The 20,040-nt window shown below is 44.8% G+C and overlaps 1 protein-coding gene across 1 annotated transcript in view; it reads right to left on the bottom strand.

Moving 5' to 3' along the window:
• Positions 1-4,513: 4,513 nt before the first annotated feature.
• PRICKLE3 (prickle planar cell polarity protein 3) overlaps positions 4,514-20,040 on the bottom strand; it is a 42,700-nt gene continuing 27,173 nt past the window's right edge. The window contains exons 2-8 of the mRNA XM_066580688.1: positions 15,512-15,597; positions 11,122-11,302; positions 10,865-10,978; positions 9,481-9,621; positions 7,745-7,948; positions 7,457-7,643; positions 4,514-6,172 (exon numbers count right to left, since the gene is read on the bottom strand). Coding sequence (XP_066436785.1) covers positions 5,487-6,172; positions 7,457-7,643; positions 7,745-7,948; positions 9,481-9,621; positions 10,865-10,978; positions 11,122-11,302; positions 15,512-15,597 — 1,599 coding nt within the window. The 3' untranslated portion in view covers positions 4,514-5,486. The remainder of the gene's footprint in view (positions 6,173-7,456; positions 7,644-7,744; positions 7,949-9,480; positions 9,622-10,864; positions 10,979-11,121; positions 11,303-15,511; positions 15,598-20,040) is intronic.

Raw genomic sequence — 20,040 nt, 5'->3', positions numbered from 1 at the left:
GTGTTATTTTCAGGTGCGAATTCCGTCCGTATCGCAATCGGATGAAACTCACGTGAAAATCATTCAATAGCTGAGAGCTGCCTCTGATTGCTCCCTGCGCTCAGCCAATCAGAGGCAGCACTCACTCACCCATTCATGAATTCATGAATGGGTGAGTGAGAGCTGCCTCTGATTGGTGAGGGCTGTGACCAATCAGAGGCAGCTCATTCAGAAGGCGGGGATTTTAAATCCCCGCCTGCTGAATACTGCACAGAGCAGTTCAGGAGAACTGCCGTCCGGACGCGGCTGAATTCCGGCTGCAGCAAAAAGGTGAGTATACATTTTTTTTTATTTTTACATATTTTCAGGATGCTTTTCAGGGAAGGGCTTATATTTTAAGCCCTTCCCCGAAAATTCATACAGCGCTTGCTGGCAGCCCATTGCTTTCAATGGAGCCGGCTGTATTGCCGATTCCATTGAATTCAATGGGCGAACATCGTTCTCCTCTGCCACAGCTGTGGCAGAGGATAGCGGGCAGTGCTCGTTTGATCAGGCCCTTTTGCTGAAAACGCTGCTAGGTGCAGATTTTTCGGTGAATCGACGGCTTCGGTCACACGATTTGCGGATGCGCATCCGTTATGTGATCCGCAAAAAAGCCCGTGTGACTGAGGCCTTAAGTGTATGAGGACCTCCCAACTAGAAAATAGAGCAGGTCCTTTTTTTAAAAAATGTTAATGAGAACCAACCCATAAAAATCAATGGGTTCTATTTTCTACGTATTGCACGGGCAAATTTTGCGCAAGCAAATACGGTCGTCTAAAGGAGCCCTAATGCAGTTTACTCGCCTCATTCAAAATCCCCGCACTCCTGAATGAAGCGTGCATGTGTATTGGGAAGTGGGAGGGAATAGCTGTCGGCCGTCAAGGTGTACGGGCACCATCCACAATATACAGCGAAATACCTTTAATCCCTCCCGTATCTAATAACAAGGGATGGAGGTTTTTATTGCACATGCCAACCATGAACAGCATCACAATATATCCTAGCGCAAATCAAGACACGGGCGCAATAATAATGTAAAAACGGACCACTTTGACATTGGAGCTGCAGGTATGATGCAACCCAAATCATATCATAAGGCAGTCGGTAAAAGCCACTGTGGTAGATCTATAGTGATTGTATAGATGGCATTGTAGCATAAAGGAAGGCCAGCCGTTGCGGTCCCCAGTGTCTGCACTGCTGAGCAGCTGATTGTGGTGGGACTGCAGTATGACGGACGGTGCAGCTCTCAGGCATCAGCACACCATTCTTCATTTTTTCCACAACTTCAGGCCGGCTTCACAGGGACGTATTTGCACAAGTAATACACATTGATGTTAATGGGTTCGTTCACACTTCTGTAGTTTGACGTGCCGATTTTGGTTGCCCAAAAAATGGAATATTCTATTTTTCTGCGTACTTGTGCACCAAAAGGTCCCTAATTAAGTGAAGGGCAGAAAAAGTACTGTAAGATACGGCACCGCACGCACAAAAAGCCTCGTTCTTAGCGCAAACAAAAATTATGCTAAGGCATGCACAATTGTGCATCAACCGTGTGAAGCCGGCCTCACTTACAATGTATATCTGTGAAGCTAATGTCTGCAGGTTGTGTGCACTGACCTCTATACTCTGCAGCCTGCCCTCTATCTATAGGCCCGGTCCTTCCTTTACTATCAGACATTGTAGATAGAGATGAGCGAGTATACTCGCTAAGGCACATTACTCGAGTGAGTAGTGCCTTAGCCGAGTATCTCCCCGCTCAACTCTAAAGATTCGGGGGCTGGCGAGGGTGACAGGTGAGTTGCGGCGGGGAGCAGAGGAAGAGAGGGAGAGAGAGATCTCCCCTCCGTTCCTCCCCGCTCTCCCCAGCCGCTCCCCGCCCCTCGAATCTTTAGAGACGAGCGGGGAGATACTTGGCTAAGGCACTACTCGCTCGAGTAATGTGCCTTAGCGAGTATACTCGCTCATCTCTAGTTGTAGAGGATCTCCAGGCTCATGCATAAAGCTGTACAGTTAAAAAGTTATACAACTTTTTAACATACACTGTCCTACCAAAAGTATTTGGACACCTCTATCAGTAGAATGGGTTGTGTCTTATTGGCATGTCACGTGTTGTAAACCACCCTACAGAAGATGCAGGAGCGGTCACCATGGTTTGCAGCAGGAGCTGCATGCTATTGGATACATAAGTTATGTTGCTGCACATAATCCATCCATCATAAAGCGCAACGCTTCGGCCTGCCTGGTGCAAGAAGTGTCCTCACTGGACAGTTGAGAAATGGAAGAACTTCTATGAAGTGATGAATCACGCTACTCCATCTTCACATCAGATGGACATACCTGGGTGTAGAGGAGACTGGGGAACGCCTTTCACCTGAGAGTGTTGTGGCAACAGTTAAGTCCAGCAGAGGGTCAGTTATGGTCTGGGGATGTTTTACGTGACATGGTCTCGGTCCGTTGGTTGTAGTGGCAAGAACCATGAACACAGAAGTGTGCCATTTACATTCTAGACAATAATGTGCTGCTGACAGTGTGGCAATACTCTGGGAATGGTCAGCCATACTTCCAACAATACAACATGCTTTATCACAAATCCAACACTGTTTTACGGTTGGTTTGAGAACATGGATGTTCCACGATTGGATCAGCTGCACAGAGTCCAGCCTGAACCCTACTGGACATCTTGGGGATAAACTGGAACATCGGGTCAGGAAATATGAAAAACGTCCATCTTCTTTGAGAGAACTCGCCAGATGTTTGCAGGACGAATGGAGGGAAATACCTACTGAAGTTTATCAGAAGTTACTAGAAAGTATGCCACGGAGAGTATCCAATGTCATTAAGGCCAAAGGATAGATAGTGATAGTTAAAACAAAAGGAGTGGAACAACCCTAAGGCCTCATGTGCACGGGGTAAATCAGGACCGCTACAGATTCTCCATGGAGAATCCGCAGCGGGTCCCTCCTGCCCCGCGGACATGAGGAATGAAAATAGCAATTACTCACCTCTCGCACGCTCCGGATCTTGCGATTTGATCACGTGTTTTTTCTCGAAGAGAACAATAGGAGTTTCTAATGTTACAAATGCATTGCACGAAAATCAAAAGTTTGTGCTTCGCAATGCGATAAAAAGGAGGCTCCATAGGGAAACATGGGAGATTTTTTAAAAAAAGCAAACCACAGAAAGATAGGACATGCTGATTTTTTTTTCTGCGTTACATCGCATGAGTGGAAACATCGCAAATGAGAATAAAACCATTGGAAATCATTGGTTTCAGAATTCTGCTTTTTCACTCACTCTCGTATCGCACAATTTTTTGCCAATTTGAAGGCAGCCTAATAGGAAGTGGATAAAGTATAAATTCTCACTGGGAAGAATTCCTTATAAGGGACACTCAAAAACAGTCCATGAATCAAGTGACAGGTGCAGCCAACCCAGATAACGCCAAACCCGCAGGGGTAGATGTGTCAGTAATAACAATCAAAAGTGGAAAAAGCTGAGAAGAAGCGCGAGCTGACAGATATGCAGAAACACTGTATTAGCTCAACATCTCTGTTTTATTGGTATTACAAGCAAATAGAAAACAGTTTTGAGGCAGTTTATTCCTTAGTAGTTGTTGAGGACACACGTCATATCTGTAGTAGTACAGAAGCTGCTCCAGCTTGCTGAGGAAGAGGTGTTTTTGCATTGAAACGCGTCTTTTATTTGCTGGTAATACCAATAAACTGAGAGGTTGAGCTAATACTTCTGCATATCTGTACGTTCTTTATATTTGTCAGGTGGTGTCTTATTCCCAGTATTTTCCACTTTTGATGGTGTCATTAGGGCCAAAAGAGGCCCCACTAAGTATTAAAAGATGTAAATACTACTTTTGATTCTGACTTTTGAACAATTACTTTTTGTAGAAAAGTGTGTTTAGTCTTACTTCCTTTATGATCTCTGCTTACTTCAAGTAAATAGAACATGAGGATTCAGGCCCACAGACCAGCACCGACCTGTTATCCAGGACCATGGCCAATCTTAGCTATGTGCAACTCATACGGTCCAGCAGGGCACCGGCCACCAACTTACAAGGAGCCATCAGCTGGATTTTATTCGGTGATTATCATCCCCCGTAGGTCCACTTAACCAGATGAATCATGCTTCCCTCTGATGTTCTGAGGAGCTGCCATCAGCCCATCGGCACCCCTGCAACACAATCTATCAGTTCTGCTATTGTATTTACGTGCAGAGTCTGCTATTAGTGCTACATTTATGTACTGAGCTTGTTTCTGGTACTGCATTAATGTACTGAGTTTGTTTCTGGTGCTGTATTTATGTTATGAGCTTGTTTCTGGTGCTGTATTTATGTTATGAGCTTGGTTCTGGTACAGTATTTACTGAACTGTACTGGTAAACAAAAATATATAAATCAACTTACACGAAGCAGAGATCTTGGTGAAAGTGGCGAGGAATTACAGAATAAAATACTGTTTCAAAGTTATGTAATGTTTCTGTATCCAGTGATTAGGCTTTATTTCGGATTGGACAATCCTTTTTTTTTTTTAGGAGATACTTCAAAACTTTTAAGCCATAAGAAAAAGTTACGGAAATAACAATTTGTTAGACCTCCTTTACCACTAAACTTTACCTAGGATATGGCAAGTGAGAAAGACTCTTTTCTGAATCTCTCCCCCATGCACAATGAATACGATTGCTTCCAGATCAATGATAACAGCACACCACATCCTGGAACCCAGAAGTTATAAGGAGGTTTTGCAAAAAAAATTCTTAAGCATGGCTGGTCTTGGTTATGTGCCACCTATGAGGTTGCACAGGGCACAGGCCACCAGCTTGTAGAGGGGCACTAGGTGGATGTAGGCTAGGTGTAATCCCCCCCCCCCCTTAGGTCCATCCAGCCAAATGATCTTCTTCCTCTGTATGGCAGCATCTTGTGGAGCTGCATGAATCATCCTCCTCCTGGCTCTGTCTCCTCCCTTCTGATATTCTTAGGCACCGCTGTAAGGCCAGCCCCAGTAATACATTTGCTTAATTCTGGTACAGTATTTATATGACCTTGGTACGGTTGCTGTATTTATGTACTGAGCTTGGTTCTAGTGCTGCATGGATGACTGAGCTTGGTTCTGGGGCTGCATGGATGACTCAGCTTGGTTCTGATGCTGCATTGATAACAGAGCTTGGTTCTGGTGCTGCATTGATGACTGAGCTTGGTTCTGGTGCTGTATTTATTCACTGAGTTGTCCTGGTGTGGGCATGCTGTTATCTTGCTGCTTTCTGCACAAGACAAATACAGGTAGACTGCCTATCAGTGAAAAATATGTCATTTTTTTCTTCTGATGGGGGGCGGGGGAGCGCCAAAAACCCTGCCGCACAGGATGCCGTCTAACGTAAGGCCAGCGCTGAGTCTGCGTTAAGAAGGTCACTTTAGTGATATATCGTGGGATTTGAGTAGCCAAGCTACACAGGGTTCAAGACAGGTTGCAATTTTTGTCTTTTTTCTTTGGTTTTGGGGAAGGCATGGGAGGAGCTGTATGGCCTAGAGGTCTCATACAGGCAGGCAAAGGAATAGGTTCTCCTAAAAAGTAGCCATCCTCCTCCTCATCAGAAGATGAAGAAGTGGAAGAGAAGGATGGATAGGTAAAACGTATGGGTTCCTTCAGTTCTGTGCTAAGAGGAAGTTTAAAGCTGACTCGAGGGCCTGTTCGATTTTGACTCCTGAGGTCAGGCAGAGAGCGTCTTTGGGAACATTCCCTTGAGAATGCGCGAGGCGCTCCTCTCAAGCTGGAGTGAATGGACCTTACAGGAGTTACACATGAGTTGCAATGTTGGGGTGTCTCAGACTGATCAATCATAGACACGGGTCTTCTTCCTCCTCCCATTCGTCTGTCTTCGAAACGTTCTCCCTCTAGCTCTATATTGGTGGATGTGCCAATATCTCTTGTTTCCTTGCGTGGAGATACCTCTGACTGTGCCGGGCTTATAGAGCGCTCACTGTTTGCCCGTGGCAAACTGCATGCCCTGGAGCAAAATATTTGCCCATGACGAGGTAGGAATGGCCTTCCCAGAAGAGATGACCGGCACCTTCCACAACAGAAACAGCGTTCAGATGCATGCCAGTGCTGTCCTGCATGAGACAGCTGTCCTTCATCTACACCTAGGAGCAAAGATACCATTTATTAGTTTGTGGTAAACTGGTAAAAAAAAAAAAGTTCTAAAGTTGCCCTTTTCCCCATCTTGCCTAGAGTACTGAACTGCATAACCAGAAAGGATGATATATCATTGCATAGCCATTCAGGAGGCTGGAAGAGCTATGACAGCCCCAGTGATGAAAGCCATATTTCTTCTCACTTGGCTTGTTAAAGAGGTTGTCCGCTTTGGTTGCCAATAAGCTGATCACAAAGTGTATCCCTACTGTGACCCTTAGTATATTTCAAACTGACATTCAGCCAGTTTTATTTCAATGGTTGCAATAAAAATAAAACTGAATACAAGAGGAACCACAATAAACACCTTGCCTCTCTGGCACTAACTAATATATAGTGATGCCCTCACTACCAATTGGAGAGCTACTCTCTGCCAGCATACAAAACATCAGACTTTTGAAACCTTACTCACATAGGATCTCACACAGACCAGCTTTCTGTGTCTTTCCCCAGGTAGAGCCCATTACTGATCTAGAAGCTCCTCCTTAAATATCCATCAACTACGGTAGCTTAGCTAATTAATCAGCCAACAGGTGGGCTCTACCTGTTACCTCATATGGGAGATGAATCTAAGAGGAACTTACCCCTCATTCTGTCACAGGCCTTCAAGTGGTTATCCCAGAATCATGTTTTATCCCCTATCCATAGGACAGGTGATAAAACTCAGATTGGGGCTTGAGACCCCACTCATGCCAAGAACAGGGGTCCCGTTTTTGATGGGACTGATGGAAATGGCCAACTGAGCACTTGTACTCAGCTATTTCCAACAGTCCCGCTGAAAATAAATGAAGTTGCATCGTGCAAGGAAGGAAGGGAGGGCCTGCGACCCCCATTCGTAGGATTGATGAAGGCATCTGAGTTCTATTATCTATTTTGTGAATAGGTGATAAGACATAACTCTGGGATAACCCCTTCAATCGGTGGTGAAACCTTGCAATAAGTGTTTGCTTTCCCTGCAGCGCCACCACAGGGCAAATTCAGTATTACACAACCCTGATTTAAATCAATGAATTGTCTGTGTAATGCAGGGCAGGACAGGTCCTCCAGAGCAAGGGACACTGTTGATAACCATTATCCACTCTAAACAGGGGGTCCTGAACAGCGGACATTCGTCTATTAACTCAAAATTCCCTAATAGGGTTAATAAAAATCGTTTTTCTAAACTCAAAAGCCCCTTTAACAGGACAGAATAGGAGAACTCAAGGACTTATACTTACAGGTGACTTCTTGCTTACCTATGATCTCGCCGCAGCTGTCACAATACTCAGCGTAGAGTTTCTCATAGCAGGGAGAACAGTATAACCGCTTGTCTTTTATTATATAGCGTTGACCAACAAGAGTGCATTCACACTCAAAGCAGCAGAAGTGCCTGCTGTGCCAATGGTAACCCTCAGCCTGCGTGCACTCCACCGAGAAGATGACCTGAAAGGGTAAAATATTCAGAAACGACCCACACAACTCAAATCCATTCATTTCAGTAGCAGATCATAGTAGAAGTAATTGTCGGATGAGAGGGCATTCACCTCATCACAGGCCAAGCATCGTGGTCGCTGAAGTTCAGCATGGTGCCGGCCGCAGTAGACTTGTCCTCCTTGGTAGAAGTAGATGAGGTCACAAAGTAGCTCTGAGCACCGGGTACAGGTGAAACACTGCGGATGCCAACAAGATGCTAGTCCAGCTCTGGATGCAAATACTGCCACATCACCTTCACTGATCTGGTGTCCACACTGCAACAGGGTTGTGTTAATAGTACAAATATTATGGTATAGAATTTTTCTTATATGACACTAAAAGGATAGCTGAAGGCCCTGGTACAAAAGTTTAGCTTGGAGCCCACCCAGTGCAACTTCACATCATGGTTCAAGGCTGCATCTCCTGTGCTGCCCTCGCAATCTAATCGTGCATCCTCTGTGCCACCCTTGCAATGTGATAGTGTGTCCTCTATGCACCTTCCCTCCAAGATATGGTGCTCCCTCTGTGCCCATGCCATGTAATAGTGCGTCCTCTGTGCCCCCCCCCCCACACACACACGTGATAGTGCTACTTCTGTGCCCATGCCCCCCAATAATGGTCTTCCGGGACTCTTGTTTATCTGGTACCTTCACACCTCAATTCTATTTCTCTTCTTGCAGCATGCCGCTGGTGCACGGCACTGTGTGCAGCCTTGATCCTCCTTCCCTGACTTCTCTATTTCGACACCTTAAAGAATGCTAGAAGAACCACGGAGGAGGAGGCAGGGGAGAAAAATCCAGGCTGCACACAGTGCCATTTACAAGTGGAAGAACAGAATAAAGATGTGAACATACCAAAGCAGTCGGCACTAGTCTGGTAAGGGGAGGCCCCAGGCCCCCTAGGCTTAGGTCACAATTGCAACCCTTATAGCTATGTCACTGATGACACTTGTTTTACACTAGTGAGATACTTGCATTTATTGCTTAAAACAAGAGGGAGCTTTTGGTGGATCCTCACACTGGAGAACTGTTTTGGCTGCTAAAAGTAGCTCTAAAGTTTCAATCTCCCAATCTCCACCAAACAACTACTCATATCTCAGCTTCCTAGATCCCTCTCTATCTGTCACATGGGGACAAGAAGGAAATTCTTAGGCTTTGAGAAGAGCTAAGGTGCTCATACACCTTTAATAGTTGTCCCCCAAACACTCATTGGGCTGACAGCTCTTCCCCTCAACTACCCCCAAAACATGGTTCAGCTGAGCGTTCTTGTGTTTTACTTGGGGACAGTGGAGGAAGGTGCACCCAGACAACTCTGGTGGTGGCTTATCTCCAGGAGGAATGAAAGATAGGGCGGTGAGATTCAGCATGCCTGCTCCTTCTTTTCCCCAAGATTATCTATTTGGGGGGAGGCCACTATACACAATGCTAGAGGCATCCAAAGCCACAGAGACTGGCAGTTTCAGAGGACTTTTGTTTTATGTCAATGGGGACTTTTAGGTTCTTAGAACTATCCAAAAAACCATGTGTCATTAACAAAGGTTCACCAATAGTGACCATCCTACTAATCAGAGGTGTAACATGAAGCTCCTGGGCCTCATACAAAATCTGTTAAAGAAGGTTCCTACATCCCATGTATCATAGCTGTGTCTTCGTATGCAGCAGAGGGGCCTTTCGGCCTCCACAGACAGTAGGTACTAACTCTACACCCTCTACACCCAAACATGTACAACCAAGTTATGACTATTTTATCAATTACTATAGAGGAAGACTATGGACAGTGCGATTAAGGGTTTTAGGTGTTCTCTTACCTTCTGACATACTGTGCCACTCATGGGAGTGGAGACCGGACGTACAGACCCACGACCTAAGTTTTCAAGTCTCCGTTTCTGACTGAAGAGCAGAAGCAATTCCTCTTCTTCCTCTCCCTGCAAAGAGCAGCAGTACCGGGCCTGGGACAGGACCGGCTTACAACTAACAGCGGAACTGGGCCTAGCATAGAACAAACAGCAGCACTGGGTCTGCCACAGGGTAATACAAAGAGTAGAGGAGAAAGGAGCAAGGTATAGAAAACTACTTGGCCAAGCTCAGATCGAAAGAACAACAGTGTGATCAAGCTCATCTTGCTAAAGGCGTTACAGGGGTGCCGAGAGCACTGATAATTCCAAGACAAAAAGCCAAAGTCCAGCATCCAAATTGCTAAAACATCCATGAAAAAAACACCACATTTCTTACGCGTTTCAGGCATTAAAGCCCTTAGTCATAAAGCCAAACCTTTTACAATGGATGCTGGACTTTGACTTTTTGCCCTAAAGCTCAGATCTAAAAGTTAAGAGGTAGAGGAAGAACCTATATGGTGGGGCTAATTACTGTATGTAGTTAAAATGGGAACTACTGAGTCCCAGTGGCGGATTAATGGTTTCTTGCCTTTGGACATGGCTAGCCACATATTGCACCATGGTGGCTAAACCAGTCTTCAACTAGCAGTAAATGAACTGTGGCATTGCAGCATTACTTTCCGGCAAAATTAATTATTTACAGCATCAAAGCAGCCCTCAAGTATAGAATTTAAAGGAGGGATGGAGAAGTTATTTAACGTCCTTCTTGCCACTTCTTGCTTGTGCCAGGGCCTATTGTCTTCATGCCCATCCACAACCAGCAAACTATGTAAAGTGCACCTATGATAACTCAACAGTGATTAGTCCTGGATTTAGTTCATGCATATGAAAGCTAATGTGCAGCTATGCAATGTTTATTGTCTAGTGCTACCATTCTTCTAGTTGAGGTATGAGGGTGATCAGTGAATGGAACAGGTTGCCACAGAAGGTGGTGAATTCTCCAGGGTACCAACAGGGGAGGTAAGTATAACATCCCTGGACTCAGCGGGTCACCTACTTTCGGCCCATAAGCTTAGCTTATAGGGATAAAAGTAGGTGACAGATTCCCTTTAAACATTTAGAACTGAACTGTGTGGCAATTTGGAAGATCTGGGTTGAATACATGAGACTCACAGAAGGTCTAAGTTGGACACAACCAAAAAAACTCCTTCAGATCCATCTAACAGGGTTCTTCGATCTCATGAGCATTGATGACTAGCCTATATAAAATGCTGGCTAATGTTGCTACTAAGTTTCAAGAAGCAATGAGAAAGTAAGAGGAAGGCTTAGTATAACAACCCTCAACCCTTCTCCTTACCTCACAGTCATGTGGGGGTAGTTGGTGGAGAAGTTGCCTCAATCTGTATCTTTCTCCTATGCTCTGCACATATGGGATCTTATCCTCGGGAAGACTTCTGAAATATTGGTGCACCTGAGACAAAATTTAATAGCCTTAAAATTTTTCACTACACCATCTGACCACAGGGGAGCGCATCTGTTTTATGAGAATCTTACAGCACACATTTCAATGACTGCCATGATATATTCACCCACCCAATATCACCGTAAAGATACCTGTTCAGGGGTTAGTCCTGAGGGCACCCATGCATATTTCTCGAAGGCAGAGTCTGAGCTGCTTTCACCTGAGGACAAGCGCTGCGCCCCTACCAGTTGGCACAGAGATCTCTCTAGATCCTGAGGGGACGTGGAGCTGCCATGATCTTCCCATGGGCAGTGACAATGCTGGCAGATCTTCCTGGAATAAAAGGTAATAGCAAAATGGTGAACCCTACAGCGATAAATAGAGGTGAACTAATAGACATGTTTGAATAGGTACACATGGCCAGCCTTAGCTATGGTCACCACCCACCAGCTTATAGGGGTAGGCTGGGGGCGATCACTCCCATTAGACCCACCCAAATGCACTTCATTCTCTATGTGGAGCAGCATCTTGTGGAGCTACATGAATCATCCTCCTCCAGGCTCTACCTCCTCCTCACATATTCTTAGACCCTGTTGCCAACCCATCTGTGCCCCCGCAATATAATCGCTTTGTTCTGCTACTGTATTTATGTTATGAGCTTGGTTCTGGTGCAGTATTTATGTTATGAGCTTGATTCTGATATTGTATCTATGTATTGAGGTTGGTGCATGCTCTATTTATGTTACGAGCTTGGTTCTGATGTCGCATGTATGAACTTAGTTTTGGCGCTCTTTTTATATACTGAGGTTGATTCTGATATTGTATTGATGTTATGAGCTTGGTTCTGATCCAGTATTTATTCACTGAGCTGTACTGATATGGATATGCTGCTACCTTGCTGCTTTCTGCACAAGTCAAATACACTCAGATTGCCTATCAGTATCTATTTACTCAGGTGGGTTTGTGCTCTATTTATGTTATGAGTTTGGTTCTGGTGCTGTATTTATGTTAGGAGCTTGGTTCTAGTATTATATCGATGTATTGAAGTTGATTCATGTTCTATTAATGTTATGAGTTTGGTTCTGGTGCTGTATTTATGTTGTGAGCCAGGTTCTAGTATTGTGTCTATGTACTGAACTTGGTTTTGGTGCTGTATTTATGTTATGAGCTTGGTTCTAGTATTATATCTATGTACTAAAGTTGGTTTGTGCTCTACTTTATGAGTTTGCCCTGGGGTTCTCCTTTCACATTGTATACCCCTGAATACCTCCACACCTCTGGGTTCATCATGCAGTAATTCCAATATATTTTTGAAAAACCCTTTCAATGCCCCTTTCCCCTAAGCAGCAGGTCTCTGCAAATAAGATGTGCGGGCAAGCATAACAAATATTGTTATTGTAGGAAATTAACTATAGAGAAAGAACTCATTCAAGAGTAAAAAATGATGTGCTTGTAAATCCATTTTATTAACCACTTACACCTACTTTTGCATTTATAGGCCATGTCGTTTAGTTAGACTACTCTAGGTCACAGAGCCAAGTCAATGAAGAGTAAGTTATTTTAGGTACTCTGAGGAATGTGACACATCAATAACCCTGCATGATGTGAGATTAGCCTGACATAGTCACGATGGCTGGAAATGAAGATGAAGAAGATGTCTCTAGTATAGGAAAAATATATTCAATGTAGAGTCTGAGTGTTGGAGAACTTTAGCCTGCAGATGGAACAGAACTTCCTAGGCCTAAGGGGCATGGTGATTTTTAGAGACAGGATCATGTAAATACACTCTTTGTTAAAAAACATCGCGCCCCTAGAAGAAGTTGTTGTTTTGCTGCAAGACTCAGCATGCGGTTACATCTCAGGTAGATATACAAATGATCAGAGTTGTGGTGATTAGATGAACGGTCTTGTCACCTGAGGCCCTAAAAGTGGTTCCCCCCCTGGCCTATAGGAGGCTCTCGGAGGCTCCTTGTATGTAGAGACCTCTTCTTTCGCTTGTAGAGCTTGTTGACCACTAGACGCCTCTACGGTGCAGAGAAGAGATTTCACCCCGTTACCAGAGCCTGACAGGGGCGCACTACTGGGATGTGAGAAGCTGGATGGTCGTATCAACAAATTGCTGCCACCTGGGCCGTTCTGACCAGACTGTTAGGAGGTGTTGGGACCAGTGGATGTGTGAGGCACACAAGGTGACCGGGCTCAGGACCCCCGACAGACCACCAGTAGAGAGGAGCGTCTGATCATTCGAGAAGTTCCAATTGGTTTGTTGCACAGGTGGCGCCATTGTTACAGGCCCCTGTGTCTGTCAGAACCATTTCCAGTCACTTGGCTGAAGGCCATTTGGTCTCATGGTACATATTACATGTATTGCCTTTGACACCTACCAACCACCACCTTTGTTTGCAGTGGTGTTGTGAACAACTAAAATGGACTGCTAAAGAATGGAATTGGATTGTCTTCAGTGACAAATCCAGGTTTAGTTTGGGCACTGACAGTGGCCACGTTCGTGTTTGGAAATCTACAGGTAAGCATCTTAATCTTGCCGTTGCTGTGGAGCGGTACACTGCCCCCACTGCTGATGTGATGGTTGGGGGGCCATCGTTTGCGACAGCTCAGTTATATGTTCAGGACATCCGGCAGCCACGTGTGTTCCTCTCATGGCGGCTTCCATCAGGATAATGCTCGGCTGCACACACAAGGGGGTCACAGGAATGTCTCCACAACATTGTCATGCTTCCATGGCCTTCCCAGTCGAAAAAATGTATTGCCAAAAGAACATGTATGGGACGCCAACTTTGACGGTAAAGAATTTGCATGATCCAGAGGCTTAGTTAAAGCAAATGTGGAGCAATAGGCCACAGGATACCATATGGAACCTGTATGCCTCCATACCCAATTGTACTACATCTAGCATGCAAGCTAGAGACTCCATGCCCACCTGTATCACATCTTGTATCAAGCTAGAGGCGGTACAACAGGGTACTAGAGCCTCCATGCCCGCCCATATCACATCTTGTATCCAAGCTAGAGGCGGTACAACAGGGTACTAGAGCCTACATGCCCGCCTGTATCACATCTTGTATCCAAGCTAGAGGTGGTACAACAGGATACTAGAGCCTCCATGCCAGCCTGTATCACATCTTGTATCCAAGCTAGAGGCGGTACAATAGGGTACTAGAGCCTACATGCCCGCCTGTATCACATCTTGTATTCAAGCTAGAGGAGGTACAACAGGGTACTAGAGCCTCCATGCCCGCCCGTATCACATCTTGTATCCAAGCTAGAGGTGGTACAACAGGGTAATAGAGCCTACATGCCCGCCCGTATCACATCTTGTATCCAAGCTAGAGGTGGTACAACAGGGTACTAGAGCCTCCATGCCCACCTGTATCACATCTTGTATCCAAGCTAGAGGCGGTACAACAGGGTACTAGAGCCTCCATGCCCGCCCGTATCACATCTTGTATCCAAGCTAGAGGTGGTACAACAGGGTAATAGAGCCTACATGCCCGCCTGTATCACATCTTGTATCCAAGCTAGAGGTGGTACAACAGGATACTAGAGCCTCCATGCCGGCCTGTATCACATCTTGTATCCAAGCTAGAGGCGGTACAATAGGGTACTAGAGCCTACATGCCTGCCTGTATCACATCTTGTATTCAAGCTAGAGGTGGTACAACAGGATACTAGAGCCTCCATGCCCACCTGTATCACATCTTGTATCCAAGCTAGAGGAGGTACAACAAGGTACTAGAGCCTCCATGCCAGCCTGTATCACATCTTGTATCCAAGCTAGAGGTGGTACAACAGGGTACTAGAGCCTCCATGCCCACCCATATCACATCTTGTATCCAAGCTAGAGGTGGTACAACAGGGTACTGGAGCCTCCATGCCCACCTGTATCACATCTTGTATCCAAGCTAGAGGAGGTACAACAAGGTACTAGAGCCTCCATGCCAGCCTGTATCACATCTTGTATCCAAGCTAGAGGTGATACAACAGGGTACTAGAGCCTCCATGCCCACCCATATCACATCTTGTATCCAAGCTAGAGGTGGTACAACAGGGTACTGGAGCCTCCATGCCCACCTGTATCACATCTTGTATCCAAGCTAGAGGAGGTACAACAGGGTACTAGAGCCTCCATGCCCACCTGTATCACATCTTGTATCCAAGTTAGAGGCGGTACAACAGGGTACTAGAGCCTCCATGCCCGCCTGTATCACATCTTGTATCCAAGCTAGAGGCGGTACAACAGGGTACTAGAGCCTCCATGCCCGCCTGTATCACATCTTGTATCCAAGCTAGAGGCGGTACAACAGGGTACTAGAGCTTCCCTTTACTGGGTCAGTTTTCCACAATAAATTATCCTTTTCCTCTGATATTGTAATCACTTACTTATATCAACGTTATAATCACACGGAGAACGTTTCATTCCCCTCCAACAGCTCCTTCTTGGGGAGGGGTGGTTTTGGCAATGAGTGTATAATCATACAGAACCAATGTTGCTTTCTAGGAGAATCATATTACGTTATTACCTACCTCCACCTATGTGCAAGGAACCCCGGGCATCGTTCTTTGCAGGAGAAACATGGTTGGCCTTGACCTGTGACATTAATCTCCACTCCCTAGGAAATGAAAATTACTGAAATGAATCACATCCCTTTAATCACATATGAGAAATACAAAGAACTACGTCAGATTTCACACATTTTTGCATATATAAAGAGAGGCGTAAGGAGGCGACTCCTCTACGGTGAGAGAGCAGCCGCCACTGCTCCGATGTCTAATGTAAGGGGTTAAGTTAACTATTCCTTCTGCACCTCTGTGAGATCCCGCTGTCGACCTATAAACACTCGGTGGTGCGCCATCTGATAAATGCTGCCCGTACATGTATACCGCTGCTCTGGCGACCGACTTCCCCACCCTCCATCTTCATGTGATTCAATAAAATCCAGGAGATCATGGGGATGGAGGATCTTATGCTTCTCTTAACCCTTTCCAATCCACTGTTTGACCTCTAAAGACATTATGATTTAAGGCTGTACAGGTCAGATGTTGGGGGACTTTCAATTGGGTTCTCTTATTGTATATTGCCAGCCTCTCTGCTGTCGGAGCCTATCGAATGTGTCACCTCATGTAGTACTGGCTTTAGCCAGCAGATAGCACTGTTGTATAACAGCAGAAAAAGAGTAAGCCCCCTAGGAAAACCAGGATACAAATTGGATTGGAAAGGGTTAAAGGTACGCGTGATAAGTTTGTGAAGTCCTGGTATTACTGTATCACATTTCAGGAGTCACCGCAATACAGAACCTTGTCCATTATGTGATTCTCTAGGTATAATTTTGCTTTTGGTGCTCAGACACCCCTTACTACTTCTGGGATCTTTAACTGGGTCCAGAGATGCTCGTTCTATCCAGCCTACATCCATCTTTCATTTTCTCTCTCACCCTCCTCTTCCTTCCCTCCTTTCCTCATGAGTGACTGCATTGCTAAATAGGCGTTTTCTATAAAAATGTACAGAATAGGCGAATTAGGCATATTGCAAACATGCTTATAATCACTTGCAAGAAAAAATGTAAGAGAGCTTACCCCTTAACACTCCAGGACTTACAGTTTCATCCTGGGGATTCAGGGTTTGCATGGAGCAGGAACAGTAACAGATCCCCCTCCATACAATTCGGGTACTGCAATACCCAAGATGTGAGTAGTGGTTAATTGCCTAAAAGACAATTCCGGCTAAAGATCCATTTACACGTAACAATTATCGCTCAAAATTCATTCAAATGACCGAAAATGAGCGATAATCGTTACATGTAAACGTGGGCATCATGCACTTTTTGCCTGAATGATGATTTTACGGTAGATTTAAAATCCATCTTTCAGCTACAGACAGATAAAGTATCTCTGGATAGAACGCATGCTGTGTTCTCCAGGGAAGCCGACGAGAACAATGCAGCTGTATGCACAGCTGGTCATGTAATTAAACACATGCTGGGCTCTGCAAACAGCTTCTGGAGGCCCTTTTACATGCAAATGAAGATGATAAAGTGTTAATGGACAATAACACTTTATGCAAAAAGATTGCTTAAACTTTCAATCTTTCCATCGTTTGAAAGATTTTTCTTTGCGTGTAAATGGGCCTTAAGTTTGGTTTATTGCTAGACAGACTTTATTATAATATGTAATGTTTAGTAATCATGGAAGCCTCCTGTGGTGTGCTAAAATGTAATCAATATTTTCTAATTTGTAAAGTTCATTTTTGCTGCACAAAGCTGCCTCCACCTGTCGCCACCGCACCATCACAACATCCTATCTGCAACCTCCTATATAGGAATGATGGTAAAGTCAAACCCAAGCAACACGGTCTAAGCAGTCGGCAGATGTAAAATCTGGTGTCCTTTCAGCTGTTTCTTGATGCAAATATTAGCTGAGTTAATAGCAGGAAGCTCAGAGATGGACAACAAACGCTGCTGAAGGTTTCTTGGCAGTCAAGGTTGCAGGACGTCACAACTCACAAGCAAACTTGCCAACTGGTGCAACTTAATAATCTTACAACGTGGCCTTCAAGAAAATTTACAACTGCCTACCATTCTTGCACAGTACTACAATAGAAGTGCATGTGAATCTTACGTCAGGGTTGGCAAACATTTATATTGACTACTACCCCGTTTCACTGAAAATAAGACATACCCTGAAAATAAGACATAGCATTATTTTCCAGAATTTTTGATGATGCAAAATGATTTTTCAGGCTTTTTGAGGATGCTTGAAATATAAGCCCTACTCCAAAATTAAGCACTGCTAACAGTTAATTAAAAAAGTCAATTTAAATAGTGTCCAGGCAGCTATACATGTAAAAAGGTTAAACCTTTTTGAACAAAAATTAATATAAGACACTGTCTTATTTTCGGGGAAACACGGTATTTGTGACTCAAAGAAATCAAAGTGGCGAGGTTCCACATGTACAATAGTAGCACTATGTTATGGTTATCAATGTGCAAAATTGTCTGTCTAAGGCCGGTTTCACATCTGCATCAGAATCTGCGGCTGAAGGTTCCATCATAGATCAGGTTCACAATACCAGAAGAAAAAACGCTGCATGCAGCGCTTTTTCTTACATCCAAAGGTTGGGCAGCTGGGCGGAAAGTGGACTTACCCCATTGTAGTCAATGGGATCTGTCCGGTGCTGTTCAGTTCCGTCTAGAGATGGAGCCGTTCAGCCACGGGGATTCCCCTTTAGGCCGGCTGCACACGACCGGATCGGATTCCACAGCCGGCGTCCGCGCATACCTGTCATTAGGTCTTCTCTTCTGTACTGTGGATGGATGGTTCGTATGGGAGCCTCCAGTGAAATCCGACTCAGTGCCCAGCCGGCATTCAATGACGTGGAATCCACAACCTTTCCCCAATGTCAATTGCAGAAGGGCCGCAAGTTGACTTCAATGTAAGTCGTCCGTGCGGAATCTGCTCAGAAATAGAGCATGCTGCGATTTTTCCTCCACGAGTGGAAAATCGCAATTAATTTCCCCTCCTGTGCAGGAAAAAGCGCTTTTCCATAGCATGCTATGAAAGGTATTTGCTGAGTAACCCAGAAGCAGATGCCCGCTCCGGATTCCACAATGAAAATCCGGTCATGTGCAGTTGGCTTGATTGCTCCCCGAACGGAGCAAGAAGCAGAATCCACAACACAGGTGTGAACCCACCCTTAACCCTAACCCCAAACTCCATTTTCAGACTTGTTCTGATGTTTTTACTCTTCTACTTAAATAAATCTCAAGTGGAGCCAAAACCCAAGCCCCAAATTTATGTTTCACTGAACATGTAATTAGGGTCCAGTATATTTTATTCATTATAGAGGGTCATAAAAAACATCCTCTGTCCACATTAAGGACCATGTCTATGAGCTAGAATGGGGAGCCACCATGTAAGAGCAGCTCCTGCTTTGGCAAAGTGGGCCTGCTCATGTATTACATACAGTGCAATACCTGCAATGACCACTGCAGGTGTAATGTATGGCCAGACATGGCTTTCCCTTTGTGATACCAGCTGGTAAGTAGAAAAGCCATACTTACGCTAAACTGCTCTTTTGAAATCCTCTGCCATCATCCCTTAAATCTACCGCCTATATATATATATACTGAGGTGCAGTAGACAAAGTTGTCATAGAACAGCCAGTGCCCTATGGTGGGTTCCCAAGAAAGCCCCTGAGAATTAAAGAACTCCATGACATCCTTTATCTCCTACTTGTGCAATGATGTGTAAGTGTAGGTGCTCTAAAGGTGAACCTATAGTTTATAAAATGTTTGAACGTTCACAAAAGAGCCATGATTGGGTAAGATATAAGGGGCCAATGTCTAAACATGAAGCGCAGAATCCCATACCTGAGGTAAGAGCAAGAAGAAATAGGTGTGGAGGCAAAACAATGCAAACCACAAGAATGATACGGTTTGAGAGAAGCATTCTGAGCTCCGGTTCAAGAGTGAGAACAAAAAGCAAACTCATCTATAATTGAGCGTGCCATACCCATAATGATGGCTCAACAAAGAAAGCCGTATGGTACATGTGTGCCCCCTGGGCAAAACATTTGCGATTGCTCCCAATCCATTTTTATAAGGAGGGAAATAGTACCTAAACAATGCCCAAATAATACTAATGCAAGAAACATTACCATACAGCGAGTATGTAATACTACTACACAACACCTACATTATGCCACAAGTCACTTCACAAATAATTAATAGTACTTTGCGAAACCCCAATAATACCTCATACTGTGCTTTCTTAAAGTATTTCTCCAGTCCCAGGACGGGAGGGGAATGAGTAATATTACCTACTGTCCTCCATTTGTGCGAGTGTGTTTCAGTTCTGCCAACTACTGGGCTCATCTTTGGTCTTTCAAGATGACCGCTACAATGCTCTGACTGCCCGATGCACATTGTGCTAGTGCGTCGGTAGTCTAAGACACTACAGGCTGCTCTGATTGGCTATTGATGCTTAGTACTAGAGATGAGCGAACGTGTTCTTAACGAACACTTACGCACCCAGACACCGGCTTTACCGAGGACTTC

Source organism: Eleutherodactylus coqui, chromosome 10, assembly GCF_035609145.1.
Source record: "Eleutherodactylus coqui strain aEleCoq1 chromosome 10, aEleCoq1.hap1, whole genome shotgun sequence".
Classification (NCBI taxonomy): domain Eukaryota; kingdom Metazoa; phylum Chordata; class Amphibia; order Anura; family Eleutherodactylidae; genus Eleutherodactylus; species Eleutherodactylus coqui.
The sequence above is the reverse complement of the archived record's forward strand: the minus strand, read 5'-3'. Positions and strand labels throughout refer to the sequence as shown.